This window comes from Macadamia integrifolia, chromosome 12 (assembly GCF_013358625.1).
Source record: "Macadamia integrifolia cultivar HAES 741 chromosome 12, SCU_Mint_v3, whole genome shotgun sequence".
NCBI lineage: Eukaryota > Viridiplantae > Streptophyta > Magnoliopsida > Proteales > Proteaceae > Macadamia > Macadamia integrifolia.
This window is the reverse complement of record NC_056568.1, coordinates 1,298,452-1,319,706: the sequence shown is the minus strand read 5'-3', so window position 1 is coordinate 1,319,706 and position 21,255 is coordinate 1,298,452. Positions and strand designations below refer to the sequence as shown.

Below are 21,255 nucleotides of genomic sequence, written 5' to 3'. Positions count from 1 at the left end.
ACTACTACACCTATACCTGCTTCGAGAGATTCTTCTACTAGTATGCGCGATGACATCAACCAGTTACTCCGGCGCTTGCACTCTCTCGAGGCTTCTTCTAGTAGATCCCATGGTGCCTCCACATCCTCTGCTACCCTTGCACATGCAGGTACATCAGCCCTTCTTTCCACTACATCTATCCCCTGGATCATTGATTCAAGTGCTTCCGCTCACATGACTGGTAAGTCATCACTTTTTCAGACCTTCTCATCCAGTTCTAGTTCTACATCTTTCATTCTTGCTAATGGTACATCCACCCCTGTCCTTGGACATGGTACTATTTCTCCTACTTCTTCATTGCACTTATCATCTGTATTGCATGTACATATTTCTCCTACTTCTTCATTGCACTTATCATCTGTATTGCAAGTACCTCAATTTCCATTAAGTCTTCTTTCCGTGAGTCAATTGATTAGATCTCTCAATTGCTCAGTAACCTTCTTTCCCTCTTATTGTATTTTTCAAGATCTTCACTCGAGGAAGGCGATTGGTGGAGGGTGTGAAAAGGATGGATTGTATTACCTCAACAATAGCTGTCCTCCCATTTCTGCTGTCGCTACTACTGTTGGGGATGTCTCTCCATTCCAATGGCACTGCCATCTAGGACACTTGGCCTTACCTAGATTACAGCTTTTGTTTCCCAGTTTTCTTCATGTTTCTAGATTAGAGTGTGAGGCCTGTGAGTTGGGTAAACACCATCGGGTGTCTTTTCCATCTCCATCAGTGTCTCGTAGTCCGTCGTTGTTTTCTTTAGTTCATTCTGATATAAAGGGTCCTTGCAAAGTTAGTAATAGGTTTGGTTCTCGCTATTTTGTTACATTTGTAGATGATCATTCTCGCCTCACATGGCTTTATATGTTAAAGGACAGACCTGATTTTCTATCTGTGTTCAAAAAATTCTATAATGAAATAAAAACTCAGTTTGGCATCTCTGTTAAGATTTTTCGTTCTGATAATGCTTTAGAATATGCTCAAAATGATATTTCTGACTTTTGTGATGCCCATGGCATGGTTCATCAAACTAGTTGTGCATATACCCCACAGCAAAATGGGTTACAGAGCACAAGAACCAGCACCTCCTAGAGGTAGCTCGAGCTATTATGATACATATGCATGTTCCTAAGCAGTTTTGGAATGATGGGGTTTTAACCACATGTCATTTGATTAATTGCATGCCTTCTTCTGTTCTGTCGAATAGGTCTCCCTTCTCTATCTTATACCCTGATCTACCTAGTTTTCCTCTTCCTCCCCAAGTTTTTGGGTGTGTATGCTTTGTTCACAATCTTCACATGCATATGGATAAATTGTCTCCATGGGCTACTAAATGTATTTTTGGGCTACTCTCGTACCCAAAAAGGATACAAGTGCTATGATCCTGTCACTCACCGGAACTTTGTTAGTGCCGATGTGACCTTTTTTTAAGGTACTTCTTTCTTTTCTTCACAGGTGTCTCAACCTACTGAGGAGTGGTCATTTACCTCTCCTCCTCCCATTCCATCCCTTATACCGCTTCCTGATACCCCTAGTACCAGTGCACCTGTTCCACCTCCTCTACAGGTTTATCGGCGCAGGGCAAGAGTTGGATAGTCCAGTGGCAAGGTTATTGATCTAGCTACTATACATTCTCCATCGCTCCCTTCCTTTGGTGAAGTTCCTCCTTCTGATCCACCTGATGACTTACCAATTGCGAGCAGGAAAGGTATACGTTCTTACACTCAGAAATCCTTGGCTGCTTACCCTATTGATAAGTTTATGTCTATCTCTCACCTTCCACCCTCTGTTTATGGCCTTGCTCTATCTCTTTCTACTAATTGTGTTCCCCATACTCATTCTGAGGCTCTCCATATCCCTGGATGGAAGGGTGCCATGGATGTAGAAATTGATGCTCTCTTGAGTCGTGGTACCTGGAGTCTAGTAGATTTACCTCCTGGTAAGAACCTGGTGAAATGTCGCTGGGTATACACTGTTAAGTATTACTCTGATGGCTTTGTTGAGCGGTTGAAGGCTCGTCTTACACTAAGACCTATGGTGTTGATTACTTTGAGACTTTCTCCCCGGTTGCTAGACTTAACTCTGTTCGCATTCTTATCTCTCTTACTATCAACTTTGATTGGCCTTTATTTTAGTTGGACATCAAGAATATCTTCTTGTATGGTGATCTACAAGAGGAAGTTTCTATAGAGCAACCTCCCGGGTATGTTGCTCAGGGGAAGAATAAAGGTCGGGTGTGTCGCTTACACAAAGCGATCTAGGGTCTCAAACAATCTCCTCGGGCATGGTTTGATAAGTTCAGTGCTACCATAGTTACTAATGGGTTTTCTCAGTGTTACTCTGATCACTCTGTGTTTGTTTGCCGCAGGGGTGACAGGTTGGTTGTGTTGGTAGTGTATGTTGATGATATCATCCTGACCGGTAATGATGAAACGGGAATTTCTGAAATGAAAAATCATCTCCAACATCATTTTCAGACAGAGGATCTAGGCCAACTTCATTATTTCCTTGGGATTGAGGTAATTCGAAGCAAGAAAGGGATCAGTCTATCCCAAAGGAAGTATATAGTGGACCTCCTATCTGATACTGGGATGCTCGCATCCAAGCCTGTTGATATTCCTATGGGTCCTCACCAAAAGTTTGTTGTTGATGATGGTGAACCTCTTCAGGATATACACCAGTACAAAAGTCTAATTGGTTACTGTGACTTGTCCATGCAGTCTCCTCAGAAGGCTCATTGGGACATTATTGTTCGTGTTCTCCGCTACCTAAAGAGGGCCCCTGACAAAGGGCTAGTGTATCGTCATAATCGGCATATGGACCTTGTTGGCTACTCAGATGTTGATTGGGCTGGCTCTGCTAGTGATCGAAGATCTACCACTGGATATTGTACGTTTGTTGGAGGTAATTTGGTCACATGGCGTAGCAAGAAACAGACCACCATTGCCCGATCTAGTGCAGAGGCAGAATACAGAGCTATGGCTCATACTACAGCTGAATTGATGTGGTTGCGTTCGTTACTCTTAGAGTTGGGGTTTCCAGTAACCAAACCTATGCAGATGCATTGTGACAACCAAATTGCCGTGTATATTGCTAGCAATCCAGTCTTCGAGGACCAAACATATAGAGGTGGACTGCCACTTTGTTTGTGATGCTGTTTTAAAGAAGCTGATTGAGACTCCGATTGTTTCATCAAAGAATCAATTGGCTGATATGTTCACTAAATCCTTATTTGCTCCTAGCTTCCGCAGTAGTTGCACCAAGCTGAGCATGGGAGATTTATATGCTCCAGCTTGAGGGGGAGTGTTGATTTAGTGCTATTCCCAAACAAGGAATAGCGCTATTTAGCGCCTACGACAGGGACCATTTGGTCCTTGTCTAGGTTGTTTTGGGTGTTTCCCTATGTAAGTGGGGGGCTTTATTGTCTTTCTTCTTGACCTAATGTTATATATCCTTATAAGAACCTAAATTACATTCACATTGAATGAATCTCAGGTTGCTCTCCATTCTTGAGATTTCCTTTGGTCACTTCATCTTCTTCCTCTCTTCTTCTCCTTTCTCTCTCTTTTTATTCTTGTTTCTGGTTTTCTGGTTTAGCTATAGCTTCTGAGATTATAACAACGGTATTTTTATAAACTAAAGTAAGTACACCAAGGAGCTTCTAAAGAAATTTAACATTAATAGTAAAAAATCTTCAGACATTCCAATGAGTTCATCATTGAAGCTCACCAAGGATGAAGATGGTATTTCTGAGGATGTTACTAGATATAGAGGTAAGATTGGGATAATCTAATATTGTGCATCTAATTACTGCCCCTGACGTTGGCCCATCAAAACATCCATTTCAGCAAATAACCCATATAAACAATTTAGGCCTTGAAATTAGGCATAATCAGGCCCAGTTGACTGGCTGGCTGGATCAAGAATGGTTTCAAAAACGAGCATTTGACTTGGTTTAGAATCACACCAGGAAAAATAATACTTTGTTTAGAATCTGTAGGCATGCTATAGTTCAAACCCCATATTTCCAATTTTATGAAATTTTGCTGACTCAACAGCGCCAACAAATGCATTCTTTGACCCCATCAGTTTTCATCCACATTGTTAATTAAAATTCATGACTGATCAAATCAAGGTGAATCATTTAGACATATCTACACCAGTTTTCCAAAAAATTAAATAGCCTTCCATCCATTATCTGCACAACCCAGCTTTTGGCTGTTTTGGCCATTACAGCCTCCTTGCTTTGAGGCTTTACCTTTTCATTGTTGTAAGCTTGTAAGACCCCTATTTAGGCTTTTTCATTGAAATTCTTAGTCAGCTATTAATAAGAAGAATCTATATTGTCTTTGAAAAGACAGACAGAAATTCCTAATTCTTTATCCCAAATATGTCTAGAGTATATTTTTTTCAAAGGAAGAAAACTAATCCATTAACCAAGGGTATCCTATAGTTCAATTTTTATTTGGCAGTAAAATAGTCACAATATTGCAAAAGGAGGAATAAACAAGAAAAAACATTAGCTATTGGAGGTCAGGGCAGAGAAAATTACCACATGAGATCACGAATGAAGAGTGCACGTGGGAGCATAAGACCATTCCCAATCATGGCAAGCAACATTGAAAAAGCCGACAGGCCTTTGATGTTATCTGGATTTTGAAGATTTGTCCACTGAAGAGGAAGCAACATTCGTTTTAAGATCGTATATGAATAATGCAAGTGATTGATACTTCAAAAGTAGTGTATTTGTAAAATACCATCTGCGCAATTGGCATCCACATGAAGAGTAGTGTGGCAGTCCATCCAGATATAGATCCAACAAATTTCACACCTTTCTCGGAGAGTTTTCCAGTTCGTGCCTGCAAACCATGGTGCTGTAAGATCAGAAAAATGCCTTTTTTGTAACGGTAAGCATAGTTATATTAATGAAAATAAAGAAAGCAAGCTGTACACTCAGGTACTATACAATTGCCATCATCCACACTGGACTCTCCACCAAAACAGCCCCATCCCCTTGCAAAAGGCCAACCCCCATCACATGCAAAAACTAATCATTTATAAACTCTTTCCACATTTTGCATACACAAAGTATTAATCACACTCAATTCTAGAAGCACAGCCATAGTTGTCAAGGTTTCACCTAGGCATCCAGGCGGCCTAATTGGAGTTTGGGCAACTGTTGCCTAATTGCACTGGCGCTGGCGCACTACTGCAAAAGGCACAACACTTATTTATGTCAAATATCATTTAAGTAAATAAACATTTAGTTAAGATATTATTCATAAATAAGTAAATACCCCCTACTTGAATCCAATAAAAATAGTTTAAAAATAAATTTCTAAAAGGATAAAAATTCAAAACCCCCTCCCCCCAGTCCAAGAACAAAAACTGAAAGTTTGGTTGTACAGGCGATTTTCAACTTTCAAATTCTAGGGTTTTTCTCAATTTTGAAAATTTCATAAATCAAATTTTTTGTTTTTTTAGATGAATAAATAATTCATTACCAAGAGGAGAAGAATATACAAGGGGGAAAAGAGGGGGAAAGGGAAGGCTTAAGCCAACAAGGAAAAGCCATCCCAGGGGGGATCTACAAAAGCACTAGCACTAGGACCAAACATCATAAACCAGAAAGTTTGGGTGGGGAGAAGCCAAAAACCGTCAAGTGGATTGGATGAGATTAACCTGAAGGTTCCAAGAAGTAATGATGCGGGAATTTTTAAGGGAGTTAGGAACAGGACGGTATTGAAGACCATGGAGGGCTTGGACTTTGGAAGTAGCATCAAAGTAGATAGCTTTCCAAATCTTATCCGGAGATCGAGATTTGGGGGTCTATCTACGAATGTTACGCACTATCCAGAGATGGTTAATAGTTGCACAAAAAGCCAGTTTACTAACGGGTATCACAAATGGAAGGGCCCGAGAATGTCATATCAATCCAAATCCATTCCCTGTCAAAAGGGAGAATAGATTTTTCTAGTCGCCCAACATTTGGAAAGAACAGTTTTTCAAACAAGGGAGGAGAAGGGGCAAGAGAAGAAAACATGGGGGATACCCTTTATACCCAAGGGGCATAGGCAGCAGGAAGGATTGGCAGGGATATGGCGGTGAATGAGGAAGGATTGAGTGGGAAGACAGTTGGACAGGCAATGCGATAGAGTGAAGCTATGGCGAGGAATATGACCTTTAAACCAGACCAACTTATGCCACGAAACTACAGAGAAAGGGTTTCGAACAAAGGACCAAGCAAAGGCAGAGGAGAAGATCCCATTAGAGGAGGGGAGCCAATTGCATGTCTTCCCTTCCTCTATGACCAAGGGAGGATTGGAGGACCAGAGATCCAAAAAAGGAGGAAGAGAGGAAGAGGGGACCAACCAATGGGAAAGAGGATAGAGGAGACCAAAGCATTGGCGGGGAGACTAGAAGAGTAGATAGCTCTAGGGGCTATCAAAAGAGCTAGAATGCCCGATGGATGCCAAGGGTCCTTCCAAAGAGAGGTTGACTGACCATTTCCTATGGAATAGGAAATGGCAATGAGGGCAATAGGCCTATGCTCAAGAATTTTCCTCCAAATCCAGGATGCATCAGAAATGGAAGGGGCCGTCCAAAAGGAGATGTTTGAGCATACCAAAGAGGATCCAATAGACCAAAATGCTTTTGTGTTTGGCCACAATTTTCTAAATAAGCTTGAGGACTCCCACCGAATTGGCATCCTTGATTCTCCTAATCCCTAATCCTCCTTCAGATTTGGGAAGACAAACCTTCTTCCAACTGAGAGGCCTGAGGAATCTGGAGGAATCAGAGCCCTTCCAAAGGAAAGAGCAAAGAAGACCCTCAAAAGACTTAAATCATTGAAACAGGGAGGACAAAGGTAATAGACCAATACAAATACATGGACTAGAGGACCGACCTAATCAAGGTAAGACGGCCGGCAAAAGAGAAGAGTTTGCCTTTCCAAAGTTGGAGATTTTTCCTGATGTGGTCAAGCAAGGGGGTACAATGATGGGAAAAAAGCCTGGAGGAAATGAGAGGGAAGCCCAAGTATTTAACAAGCAAGGAACCCATTGGGATTCCAGAGATTCCAGAAAGGTTGTCCAGGGCCTCAGGGGAGACACCAGAGAGGAAGATATTGGACTTGAGGAGGTTGACCTTGAGACACGAAAGAGTTCCAAAGGAGTGAAGAGTGGACATGATAGTGGTGATTGAAAAAGGATCAGCTTTGGAGAAGATCATGATATCATCAACAAAAGCCAGGTGGGAGAGAAGTGATTTGCATTTAGGAATGGGAGAAATGAGATGAAGGTCAATAATAGATTGGATAGAGCGGGAAAGGGCTTCAAAGGAAAGGGAGAAGAAAAAAGGGAAAAAGGGGGCCCCTTGGGCCCCGAAGGGAAGTATCCGGTCAGGCTACTATTCACTAAGACAGAAAAGCGAGGGGAGGAAATGCAAGTGCAAATCAAGTGAACAAAAGAGGCTGGAAAGGCCATTTGAAGCAGAAAATTGGAAACGAAGTCCCAACTGATCGTGTTATACGCTTTATAGATGTCAATTTTGAGGAGGGCAACCGGAGTGTGAGACTTGCAGTCAAAACCACGAACAATCTCATGACAGAGGATAATGTTGTCCACAATGCTCCTTCCCGCCATAAAGGCAAATTGGTTGGGACTGACAAGGGAGTCAATGACTTGCTGAATCCTGTTGGCTAGGATTTTGGCAATGCACTTGTAGAGAAGATTACAGAGAGAAATGGGTCTGAAGTCATTCATGGAAACTGCACCTTCCCTTCTAGGGATGAGCCAGAGGAAGCTGTGGTTTATCCCACCAATTTGGTTTGGATAATTGGATGTGAGTGTGGATGTGGTTTATCCCCCACTTTTCATAAATCTTCTCATAGTAAAACAATGCGAAAAACCAAAAGTCCAGTAAAATAATCTTTTATTTTGATATCCATAAACTTATCTTCATTTAGGCAATTTTAACAGAATTCGCGAACTTTAAAAGAAGACCAGAACATAACTTTGTCGTTAAAACTCAGATTTAAGTAATCTTAGACTTGTTAGAAAGTTGGTTTTGTGCTCTACCTGATACAAAATGTCTCATGTAAGAATAAAATCCTTTTACTAGTCAAAATTATTATTGAACAAGAACATTTCTCTAATGTTGATTTTGATGATTTGATTGGCTTAATGTTGATTTTTTATGATTTGATGTGGCTTAATGTTGACTTTTATGATACAAGGTATATATATAATACTAAATAATGTTAGAAATGAGAGAAAAAAAAATAACACTTGGTAGCCTTGTTCGCCTTAAGGTGGGCAATTTGTGGCTAAAGCGCTTACGCAGCCCTCCAACACCTTGGTTCACCTTGTCATCGTGACAAATATGAGCACATCACACCAGCCGGAAACTAACCTCTTTGTCTTCTCAGCTACTCTAATAAAGCCAAGGAAAAAACCGTTGCCAAAGCAAAGAGAAAATTGATCCAGATTCTATCCATCATATTAAAAATATAGTGGGCTCCCACAGTGAATTGAGTTATTCTTCCAAATGGGGCCCTTGTAGAATTTTTTTATTTTATTATAATTATTTCTTGTCATTCCATAAGAGCAACGAGAGAGGAAGTTAAGACTGAAAATGTGCCTCAACTTCAAGCGCAAAATGTAGTCAGATAAAATGATGTCTATGCTATTACCCCACATTCTTAGCCATCCAAAATCTTGCACTAAATCAGAATTTACAAAGTGAACCAATAGATGCTATTTTGAGACTTTTACATGTGTGCACAGCTCCAGCAGGTGGTAGTTTTCTTTCGCATCTTCCCTCTTGATGATAGTCGCACTAATTTCTAGAAGGGAAAAGCTGGTATTCACAAGCCCACGACTTCCAATAACCACGGGAAGTGGTGATAGATATGTATGTCTTTCAGTTTAACAAGAAATTACTTCAATATAAAGTTGGACAGCATAACAGAATACACGTAGCTGATCCCTATTACTCAGGATAAGACTTAACTGAGTTAAATTCAGTATTCGCAGGGCACATTCTTACCCAACATTGGCCACCACAAGTCTGCTAAAGGGATTTGATCGCCCCCTTTCAACATTCCCTTGGAATATCAAACATCTTTTCCTGATGTTGGCTGATCCATTGATTCCATTTGAGTTCGCTTCTGTTTATCTATCGTTATTCTCAAGTCAAATATGTTCATCAGGCCACATCTTTGCATTTGTATTTTAAATTTACAGAATATTGACATTGCTTGGCCTAGTTGCCTTCTATATATGAAGGCAACTCAGGTATGATTTTTCATACCTGAATTGGTATGATCTCTGTTGCTCCACTTGTTTACAGCCCAGCAATCACAAAGGCTTCCTGAGTTTCTTTTTCTCCCAACACCAGAGCCTCCAATCCAATTCAATTGATCTACCATTAACATCCATATCCTGCAAATCCCAAAAACCCTAAGGCCACAACAACAGGAAATCAATGGTGAGAAGACAAAGACAGCTTGAGGGAATTTAAGGGGAGTTTGTGAGGAGCTGGATTTCAGGGGGTTTTCCCGCTCAAGTTCAAACCTTTGCTCCCTCTCACTCCGCCCACTTCAATTTCAACTGATCGACTTCCACCCCCTCTCTTCAACCGGACAATCCTACATTTGCACATTTGTCCTCTTCTCCAACTCTCTCTGTTTTTTTTTCTGATTCATTATTGGTTTAGATGACTTCTGAAAGCTTTGGAGTTGATTATACTTCTCTCCACCCCTCTATTCGTCAATTACAGGGGGTTCTCTTACATGCACAAGGGGGAGATGAGATAAAATAGGGAACAAAAGAAAATAAAAATTATATAGAAAAGATAAGAGGGAAAATAGGGGTGGCTTTACTGACGAAGCCAGGCGTTTGGCTTGGATGATGACGCCTACCTTTATCTTAGAAACAATTTAGGGATTTCAATCTTCCTTTTCCTCTTCATTATCTTCAAATAAATAATATGATACAACCAACCCTCACACTCGACTATCCCCGTACACAGTTACACAAATCAGTTGCCGTAACTAAATATAACTCCCACTTACCTCACTACCTCAATAACTTACCCCACTAAGGAAATAACCCACCCATTAACCAAATAACTAACCAACACATCTAATTAACAAGGTTCACGAACTCATTTCCTTTCAGTATTTCAGTGGTTTTTTTGGCCGAAATAGTGTATTTTTTCCATGTGTTTCGCTTAGCCATTTGGGGGGGCTAATAGCTTAAGTGACCTAAATTTACGAAATGATCAAGATGCCGAAATTTTGATGAAATAGTTCATTTTATTGGCCGAAATGAGCAAATTTCAGAAATAAAATGACTGAAATATGACCGAGATGACCAAAATTATGTAATTTTGTGTTTCATATACCATTTCATTTCGGTAGAAAAATACACCGAAATTTCAACAAGATATCGCCGAGTTTTCAAACCATGCTAATTAACTTGTTTATAGCTTAAAATCACATTGAACTTCTCTTCTTTTTTATTTGTGTTGACATGCTACTCACTCCAAGTTGAAATGATGAATTAAAATTTTGTTCTCCTCACCCTTTTATCTGGTAAATCATTGGATATTCTTCATCCAAATATTTATTCTTTTGAATATCTTTTTTATTTTTTGCCTTTGATTTTGACTCGTATTGTTTGAAGCAGTACTCTCTCATACATTTTCCATTAGGGGGTGTATAACACCATGGAGCCATTAACCTTGCACAATCTTGTCCTCTTTGGCCTATGGGCCTCAAGGCTTCAAAACATGTTATGCCATGTTATGGAGGCTAGAGGTTATCATCTAGCCCAGTAATCTCCCCCTAGGCGATGTAGGACTAAAGTTTGCATACCCTCACCGATCTCCCAAACACCCTGGTACTTGTCGTATTCTTAATAGACACCCCATCGATCTCCCAGGCGGGTCTGATACTTGTCGTATTTTTGGGTGTCACAATCTTCCCCCCTTTCTGCACAGCATCCCCATTGTGGCTCCACACACTGTCGGGGTCTACTCTTATACCATCTGTAACACCCCAACTCATTAACCTTGCACAATATTGTCCCCTTTGGCTCATGGACCTTAAGGCCTTAAAACGCATTATGCCATGTTAAAGAGGCTAGAAGCTATCAACTAGCCTAGTAATCTCCCCCTAGGCAATGTGGGACTAAAGTTTGCACACCCTCACCAATCTCCCACACACTCTGGTAATTATTATATTCTTGGTGGGGACACCTCACCGATCTCCCAGGTGGGTCTAGTACTCTCCGTATTCTTGAGTGTCACAGGGTGCTATGTTTCTTAACCTTGGATGAATGGAAGGCTTTTCATGTCAAAGTCATCTTTTCACCATATGATGTGATCTTTGGTTCTATTATTATGTTTTCTTGGAAATCCAAGAGGATCACCAGCTCCTTAATTCAAATAAGCTTATTATGTTTCCATTTTTATTCATAAATCCTATTATCATTTTTTTGCATTTAGTTATTTTCGATGGATTTTGTTTTTCTTGATTTGAGTTATATGGATAGTACGGCTGGTTTTTGAGGTATTAGGATAATTCTTCTAGTGTGAATGACTAATTGATTTCAAAAATGACCTCTTCTCACATGTGATGTTTTCCTTTGAAAGCTTGAAACTCCTAAACTGATTTTACCTTTGAAGAAGAAGAGGAGATCTAGAAAGAAAATATTTGGGCCTTCCAGTGAGAAATGAATCTATCAGAAACGAGCTGCAACAGAGATTAATTACAGAGTTCTTTCCTGAAAAACAGAAAGAAAGACAATAGAGTATTTGGAATGGTGTACCTATAATTGAGATCATGGTTTTTAGGTTACTGATTTGAGATTATAGAGGTAACGGTTTCAGATGTGGATTATTAGGTTCTTTCTTTTCTCCCAGTAGTTTGTCTGTTAAAAAAAAAAAAGAGTTAACCTGTAATCTAGCTGCAAATAATTTGCATACAGTAATGCCTGAAACTACCAAAATCCTAAATAAAGATTTCCAGATAACCATAGGGAAATTAAAGGGTCTCAAATATGCAATTCTGAAAGAGGTAACATGAAGCTGTAAAGCCTATTGGCAGCCTTCTTTTGGTCTCTTTTCAACTCTTCAAACACTATGCAGTCCAGTGATTTAAAACTTATAAGATGATGAGTAGTCATTAATATTTAGATGTCTCTATGCCAGTCTAGGACTTTCTTTCTTATGGAAGCAGTAGCATAGGAGCCTAGGACAATTCAAATCTTGCACACAATCAGATGAAGAGCCACACTGGGTCCCTACTCCATGACCTGAATCTGTAAGCCACAATGGAAGTGAAAGGGCAGGCTGCTGCAAATGCATTAACTGGGCTATCCAAGTTAACAATAAACCTCCCCCCCCCCCCTCCCCACCTTTTCCTTCTAAATCTCAGATGAAGATGCCATCCGTGGTCCAATTGCGCAGGCCGTAGAGATCAACTTGCTGCCCTTAGGAATAATGTATACTTGAATACTGCAGCTAAATATGATATCTCAAAAGGGGGTCAGTCAATTATGACTTGACACATAGGGGCAACCCAATGCACGAGGATCCCACTACTGCAGGGTCTGGGAGGGGCACGTGTACACAGCCTTACCCCCTGCTCCGCAGAAAAGGTTGTTTCCAAGTTTTGAACTTGTGGCCAACATGTTGCAATATGACTCAACACATCTTAGGTTATTATTGATGAAATTCTTTCTTCTTTTAATGGGAAGCCAATGCAAATCTTGATGTTGTATGGATTATTTGGTTACCTTTAGCATGGATTTGTCAAAACTACAGACATACAAGATTCAAATTCAGGAAGTTCAGTCAATACCGGAGCCACTAAGTACAAGAGAATAAAAGTTTACTAAGGAAGTTACCTAAGGTGTAGTCACCAGATTCAATAAAAGCCATTTGAATACATTATAAATTTGATGCAGTACAGAGCTACCTTAGGAGGAAGAAGCCCACTTGAACCAGTCCATGGTTCCTTCATTCAGGTTTTCTTGGCAGCTGGGCTGGTTGTCAACCAGCTCTATTATTGTACATCAGTGGGCTTGATAGGAGAGATCATATCCTGTCAGGGTCCCATTTGGAGATTGGATGCTGCTGAATATATTCTCTCAAAGATAGTCTTTAATTTAGTTTCTATTTTCTTAGTTTTTAATTCGATGTAATGATTTTCTTAGTGGTTTAAGGTAGATACTAAGTAGAAGTTTCTAATTTTGTTACTTCCTACTTTGCATGCAATAGAAATGGATCCTCTAGAAGGATTCCATCCTAGTTTCTATTCCAGTGTTTTCTAGGCAGCCAAGTAGTCCCCCACGCAAAGGGGTTTCTATTCTTTTAATCAGTCATTAGTTATTATAAATAAAGAGTGGGGGCATCTACCCTAACAATTTGAGCCTTTGGTCAATTGAATGTCTTCTCTTTGGTGTTGATGCTGAGAGTGTTTTTGTGGTAATGCAAGTCAACCCAAGGTGGAGAATCCTTGTTCGGGGACTGCTGGTGAAGCCTTTCAGTGGTGCTGGAGCCCCGGTCATATCACCCCTTCTATCTTCTCATCTTCTTTTTTCTTTTCTTTTCTTTTTTTTTTTTTTCTTTTTTTTTTTTTTTTTTTTTTTTTTTTTTTTTTTTTTTCTTTTTTTCTTTTTTCTTTTTTTCTTTTTTTTCCTTCTCTCTGTTGTTTTCTTCTTCTTCACTCACTGTTTTGCAGAGATTCCAGCAGTCATTCTCCCTCGTGGACTACTCTTGGGTTATTTCTAAACTACTTTTGTATCTTAATAATTCTTTATTCCTACTCTCATATTCTCTTCTGTCCTCTGTCAATTTACCTACCGTTTCAGGTCTGTGATAGGAATATTTTACATTATACATGTCTGAAGTTCAGTCTCTGTTTCTGAGTGTCAACCGTCAGATTAGGTCATTAGGCTGAGTTTTGGGTACTCCCTTTGACCCAAACTTGAGCACCATTGAACTGGTGGATTGAAAGTTCTTCAAGTTTTCCTTACTTGCTATTTTCTGGCTCTCCCCAAATTTTCATAATCTGTCCACGCCTAGTTCTCCCTATCCAACCATCCCATTGTCAGACCTCCATTTGACTATAATCCCAGCCCCATCTGTCGAGTGGAAGTAGAGTTATGTTTTACTTACTTTGCTGCCAATTATTCTCAGTTTTGGTACACTACAATTCGCTGGTTTTTGTAGGTTTGTCAATGTTTATTCCTTTCGGCCTGGTGAACCTCATCAATTGGTATCAGAGCTATGGCTGGCAGTGATCCACAGTTCTCCAAGCCACTTGGTGTTTATGACAAATTCATTGAGATGATGACACAACTCACTCAACGTGTCACTAACATAGAACGGCAGCATATGGAGCCCGTTAATGACAGTCCTAGACCTCTAGAAGAGGACCTCAAAGGGTTGTAAAGTTAGAACTGAAAGAATATAATGGCTGATAGATCCTCAGGTATTTTATGACTGGTTTAGCTTGACAGTGACAAGGAAGTTACAACTCACTCGTGCCTAGTTGATCGGCCACTCTAGTGAATAGTGGAGGAACCATGAGAGGAGAATGCAGAGACTTGATGTTACCATTACCACATGGGGAGAGATGAAAGAAGCTTTAGAAGACAAATACTTACCACAAACCTTTTATGTCACGGTTACATAACAAGCTGAACTCCCTTCGGCAAGGTGAAATGACAGTGGCAAAGTACATGGATCAGTTTGATACCTTCATGTCAGCGCTCCCTGTGCCTCCCTCTCTCTCTCTCTCTCTCTCTCTCTCTCTCTCTCTCTCTCTCTCTCTGAGATGGGTAGGAGAGAGATAGACATATGGGAGTGCTGGTGTAGGCCCTACTCCCTTCTTTTTCCCATAGATATATTAATTATATGCTTGAGCCATTAAAACAGTTCATTACCACAAAATAACCATGAGATGGTGGATTTTGTCCCATCATTTCCACTAACAGGGAATTAGTGAAAAAATAGAATAGAAGCTAACGAATTCTTGGGAAATCAAAGTGATATAAATGTGATATGTATATAGACAAAATTATATGATCCAGAATTGGCAATACCTTTTCTCTCATCTCATATACAAATCAAGTTTGCAGGTCACATGATCAGTTAAATTAGGTAGCAGGAAACCTGGAACCATAATTGATTAACCAACATAACTGAAAGCAGAATAACATAGCCCAAGAAGTATGAAACTCACCATAACAACAGCCACAATAGCCAAAGCACAGGCAACTGTCCCAGGCAAAATGCTATTTGGAATCGAAGGAACAAAGGTCGACCATATAACCTGCGTCCAGATTCCATAATAGACTAGCTCATGAAAGATTCTTACAATAATTAATTTCCGAGGAATAAATTAGTCTCAAGAAGCTCTCTGAACTCACTTGGGGAAGTACGGCAATTCCACCTACAGTAATGAAATCTTCCCAGAGCCTCCATACTGCATCGTTAAGCAAGTTGAAGTAATACATAAAATTCACTATGAGACCAAAGAAAATGACAACAGATGTCACCGCAAAATGTGGCAGAGGCATTGCTTCGGCCATTGCAAGCTGAACAAGCACCACATAAATAGACACAACTCCCAAAGTCTGAACCAGAACCACCTCCTTCTCCCTCTTCTTCGCAAAATATGAAAGCAGAGACAAATTACCCAGCAAACCAGTCAACATGCCCTGCATTCAAGAAACCCCACTTTCAGAAAACCCAAAGGTTCTCCCACAAATTCTTCACTGAACCAATCAATCAGATTAACTAACCAGCCATGGAACCGCAAGAAGGGCTGACTTGTTTCCCGCCAAAAGATTCTGAGCATTGAGAACGATCTGAGGCAGTTGCAGTATCAGGAACGGCACATTCGCCGCTCCAGCGAACTTGGCAGACCACAAATCCCATTCCTCATAGCTTTTTCTGTTGCTATGGAGCTTCTCGGAACCCTGAAGAGCAGAAACCAGAAATCAATTTTCAGGAATTCAACAATGAATTGAGTAACGGTCACTTCAACTGTCAATAACTGTCATTACCTGGTTTGGAGAGTGGGGGACGTCCGATTCTAGGGCGAAACTCGGTTTGAATCGATTATGAAGAGAGCGAAGACGAGGAGGGTTAAAGGGCAAGAGATTCAAATGTTTGAAGTTGTGTATAGATGGGAAGGAGACAGAGGGAGGTCTTAGGGGTGAAGAAGGGATCGTCAATGGGTAGTTGGAAGATCTGGAAGGGCTACAAGTCGGAGCCCTGGCCAAGGGCAGCATAGACGCTGCCATCGCCTTGTTAGAGAGAGAGAGTGTATCAGAACAACATACACAAGGAGCCGTTTAGAGAGAGAGAATCAGACACACAGAGAAGCACAAGCAGAGATACAGAGAGAGGAAGAACCACTGAAGAGGCAGGAGGTGGCAGAGGGAGAAAAAACGAGATTGGGAAATGGGTAGCGTCTGAGAGTCTGGGAGAGCCAAATCTCGAGATGACACTTGGAGAGTATATGTAATCTGCGTCGTAAGAGCGATAACAGATGTTGGGATGAGAAAGATCTAAAGCAAAGTACGAAAAGGATGCAGAGATCCCCATGTGGATCCGAACCGTGTGCATCGAATGATCAGAGTTTTCAATTATAATAATTGAAAAAATCTCAAGCACACAGTGTGGAGATTGGGGATGCTTTCTCAAGCTTTTTCACGTCCTCTTCGTATGGGATTTTCACTGAATCTCCTTCCTAAGTGGACCCCTGAGGACGAAACAACTCTTTGTTTTTTTGCCTCATTCCAATCAGGTTGAATCTACACAACTTGTAGAGAAGGCTAGCAAGAGAAATTAGATGAAAGATCGAATAGTACTATTCATGCCGCTTGTTGCGATCGATATCATTACTAAATTTTTAAACATAGACGTCATTAATCTGAACATTGATGTACTTATTTATTTATTTATTTATTTATATATATATATATATATATATATATTAGATGAAAAGAGTAACCAAGCCAATCACCTTATACTTGGGATATGAGAGTTGATAGTAACAATAATCTCCTCCTCAATAGGAATGGAAGAAAGATTCTTCTTAAGATCAATGGTATGAAGGATGGAAAGATTAAAGTACTTAGAAAAATGAGATACGAAAGTAGATCTAATTAATCTCTTCCGGATTAGAAAATAAAGAGCCCTCAGAGTTTCTAAGACTATAAATGGAATTAAGACTTTGTCTAGCCCTCATAGACTTACTGGAACAAATAATATTCGAGCCTTCAAGAGTTAACCAATTGATTATAGACTTTTACTTGTAAAAGCCCTCTTCCTGCCTAAGAATGGTACCCAACCTAAAAGAAAAAGTCTTCTCTTACTTATCTAAGTTTGGATTCTGAAGGTTAGCTTGATGCCTAGATTGAATATCAGTTAGAAGAGACCTAATATCATTGAATTCCTAAGAAATGTTATCAAAGCTATTCTTATTCCAATGTTTTAGAGCTTACTTAATAGATTTTAATCTTTTAGCAAAAACGATATTAGAACAAAATTTGTCTTTAACTGGAGAGGTGCAAGCCTGGTTAACAATAGGGAAAAATCACTATACCATTAAATTTTGACCAAATTGTTACTTAAACTAGTAAAATTGATGATGATATGACGTCACAAAATATAACAACTTGTTAGGTCATGTCCAATGACTGCCTTTGTACGTGACATCTTTGCATGGTACTAGAAATATTTCTCCTATTTTCCCACCATGCATATTTTTGCTCATGTCTTCTCAAAACATACAAGTAATAAGAGAAAAAGAACTATGCCCAAAAGTGTGACCTACGCCTACCGTCCCATGAGTGATGAGTCTATCTCTCTCCTCCCCTGTGAAAAGACATATTTACCCTTTTTTGGAGAGGAGAGAGATAGACACAAGGAGTGTTGGCATATGCCATGCTTTTGGCCGGATAAACACTTCCCAAGTTATAAATAAGCGTAAACTAATGTGAGGATTTTAAGTTAGGAAGAATCTATGCAAGTGCTATCAACCTTGACATGAGATAGTTTTGGATATATATATATATATATGTGTGTGTGTGTGTGTGTGTGTGGCTTTGCTTCCGGTCTAACTTGTGTAAAGGTTGATCATTGCACTTAAGAATAAGGGATTGCATGTCTTATAGGTCTACCTGTGCAAATGTTTTTCGTATGTTCTAAAAATAATTTATGATGATAAAATATTTCTTTTCAAACTATATTGGATTAGTTTGATCTTAGATCCACCTCCACAGCCACATAAAACTGGCTAAGAACTATTATATAGAATATTTACTCTCACATAAACTAATATGATAAATTAGAATCATTTTAAGGAAGGTTGAAGATAAATCAATAGTGGAATACCTCTCATGCAAAGGTTAATGTTGGATCAAAAGTCCAAACTCAAGGAGTTTTACCTCCAATACATAGTTCATATGATTCTCCTGCGGAAAAATAATAATATCATTATATTACATAGTTCATATGATTCTCTTGTGGAAAGTCAATTGCACCACTATATTGGATTGATCATTGACACAAATATAATAAAATGAAATTTCAAACTCAAAGTAGTGGTTTTGGATCAAATTATGCACTTGGACCACTATAAATCCTTCCACCGACCTTATCATATAAATTAAGGTAGATAGATAGTCATAATCACATTTTAAATAGACAACGTTATAAGATAATACACATAGAAAACAACGCAAATGATTTGATTTATGAAATTCACTATCTTGGGGTATTTTTTAGTGGTTCAGAGGGGAGAGATAGCTGGTGAGTCCCATGGTATTTTCAATCAATAAATCCAACAACCAATGGTCTTCTAGGATTTTTTTTTTTTTTTTTTTTTTTTTTTTTTTTTTTTTTGTTTGTGTGTGAAAATATCACTAATGAAATACCGCATTTAAAAGTAATTGTGATGCTGAGATCTTAGGTAGACACGGGTGATATTTTAGTAGCTAAATTAACACCTCATAGCTCAATTGGGACAGGGCCAACAAGGGTTGTTTTTTGTGTATCGAAAAAGATAAAAATAAATAAATAAAAACTACCACCTATTCAGTCCACCCTTCAAATTCATCGATCAATTTTCATGTGGGTTTAATCTATTACTTTTATTTGGATATAAAATATTAACATTAACTCACACATTCAAGCTCTAATGGCTACTTAAGTAGAATCTTGATCGTGATTGTAAATAGCCAATTAATGGCAACCTCTTTATTTTTATTATAAATAGCAGCTATAATAGTAAACATCTAATTCAATTTTTATTTTATTTTTTTTAGTGCTGAAATAATAGTTCTTCTGTACGTAAAAAAATTCTACCAAAAAACATGATTGTAAAATTGGATGAATCAAAGAGGAAAGGGCGTTAGGTCTAGTGTGGGGAGAATAGACCATCATTGATCAAATGGTTAGTTAAATTAATAAATAAAAAATAATATGATGTCGCAAAACTAAGCAACTTGGTAAGTATTTTCCAAGGATTGCCTTTATACTTGACATCTATATTTGTGTGAGTGATCCATAAAATATGTAGTATGACATAATTGATTTTCCACATGAACATCATACACGCTATGTATTGGACCTAAAAATATTTGGGTTCCTAGATCCAAAATTAATGTTTCCATGAAATATATTCCACTATTGATTTATCTTCATTCCTCCTTAACTTGATTCTAATTTATCCTATTGGATTTCGTGGAAGTAAAAAAATCCAGTATAATAGTTCTTAACCGATCTTTTGTTCTTTGAGTATGTTTGTCGAAGAATGTTATCAAGGACTTGTGCACTATTGCAATAGTTTCATCAGTCTCCTACTGATTTGTATTTCATGCATCATGTCTCTTCCTTCAATTGTATCTTTGTGTTTTCTAGTGGTGCGTGGAATGCCTCCCTCTCATATGGTTCCGTTGATGCAGTGACCACACAACTACATAGTGATCCCCAATATATATAAACAAAAAGAAAATTCAAAGTAGTGGTTTTGGGTAAAAAACTGTAGCCATTTTAATCAGTGATCCCAACAAACAAGAATCTTTTAATTTTTGTGATTCATTCAATCAATTTTCATGTATAAGTTCCATCTATTACTTAATTTGGATAAAAAATGATAAAAGTAAGGCAAAAGAGCAAGATATATATTTTCAAGATCAACCTCTGATCGCTACTTGTGTAGAACTTGATTGTTATTGTAAATAGCCCATTAGTAGTGACCATTGTTTATATATAGTTTAAAACTTCTTTTTAAATAGCCATTTAATGTAGTTGTCACAATAAATATATGATTTTGATTTTGTATGGAGAAATGGTTCTAATCTAGGGGTTGTTAAAGTTGGATGGAACAATGGCTTATTTGTTTTCAAGTCAGAAGAAGTTTTAGAATTTTTATAAAGATAAGTATATCATCATTAGCAATTGTTGTACTATTAGTTGTTGTTGGTGATGATGGTGTTTATAGTAGTGACAAAGTTATGCATGCATCCAATCATATTTAGTTAAAATCACATTCTAAAAATCTAGTAAACTTTATAAAAAGCTGAAATAGGAAATAAATGAGAGAGAGAGAGAGAAATCAATCGAAACTCGTCAAATTTCAATTCAGATTCTGGATTGTCATCCAATGGCAACTAATTTCAAATAGTGGGAGAAGATGATGTTCTTCTAGAATGTCAATCCAACTGAAGTTTTGGAGCTTGATTTAATTAGATCAATGGGTTCATGTTGTGTTTCCTTTGATATTAACCATAACATGAGTTTTTGTACCTTGATAATAATGAGTTTTCCTTCCCATGGAGAGGAGAAAAAATTGATTATCTTTATTTAAAAATTTCTCTCTCAATTAAGAGAGAAGGAAAAAACAAAGTTGCACCCAAGTTATAATCTTGACCCTATGAATGACTTCAAATATGATTCCAATGGTGACTAGATAAACTACGAGGGTGGGCACTTGCCAGTTGTGGAATAAGGAAGGAATTAGGCACCTTGGTCCACCTGGTGAAACCGACCTTCTCATTTGCTTGGTATTTTTATGAAGCATTAAATACTAATTTCATAAAATAGAGAATAAAACTCCCAATGCCATCATTCATGAGATTCTTGCATTAACCACCTCATAATTTATTGACAATCTAATCATATCTCTACATTGATCCA

General features: G+C 38.6%; 1 protein-coding gene across 1 annotated transcript in view; it reads right to left on the bottom strand.

Moving 5' to 3' along the window:
* The window catches only part of LOC122057890 (maltose excess protein 1, chloroplastic-like), a 68,369-nt gene extending 51,549 nt beyond the window's left edge, over window positions 1–16,820 (bottom strand). Inside the window, exons 1-6 of the mRNA XM_042620238.1 lie at window positions 16,113–16,820; window positions 15,849–16,025; window positions 15,474–15,764; window positions 15,287–15,376; window positions 4,788–4,889; window positions 4,583–4,701 (exon numbers count right to left, since the gene is read on the bottom strand). Coding sequence (XP_042476172.1) covers window positions 4,583–4,701; window positions 4,788–4,889; window positions 15,287–15,376; window positions 15,474–15,764; window positions 15,849–16,025; window positions 16,113–16,352 — 1,019 coding nt within the window. The 5' untranslated portion in view covers window positions 16,353–16,820. The remainder of the gene's footprint in view (window positions 1–4,582; window positions 4,702–4,787; window positions 4,890–15,286; window positions 15,377–15,473; window positions 15,765–15,848; window positions 16,026–16,112) is intronic.
* Window positions 16,821–21,255: the final 4,435 nt, after the last annotated feature.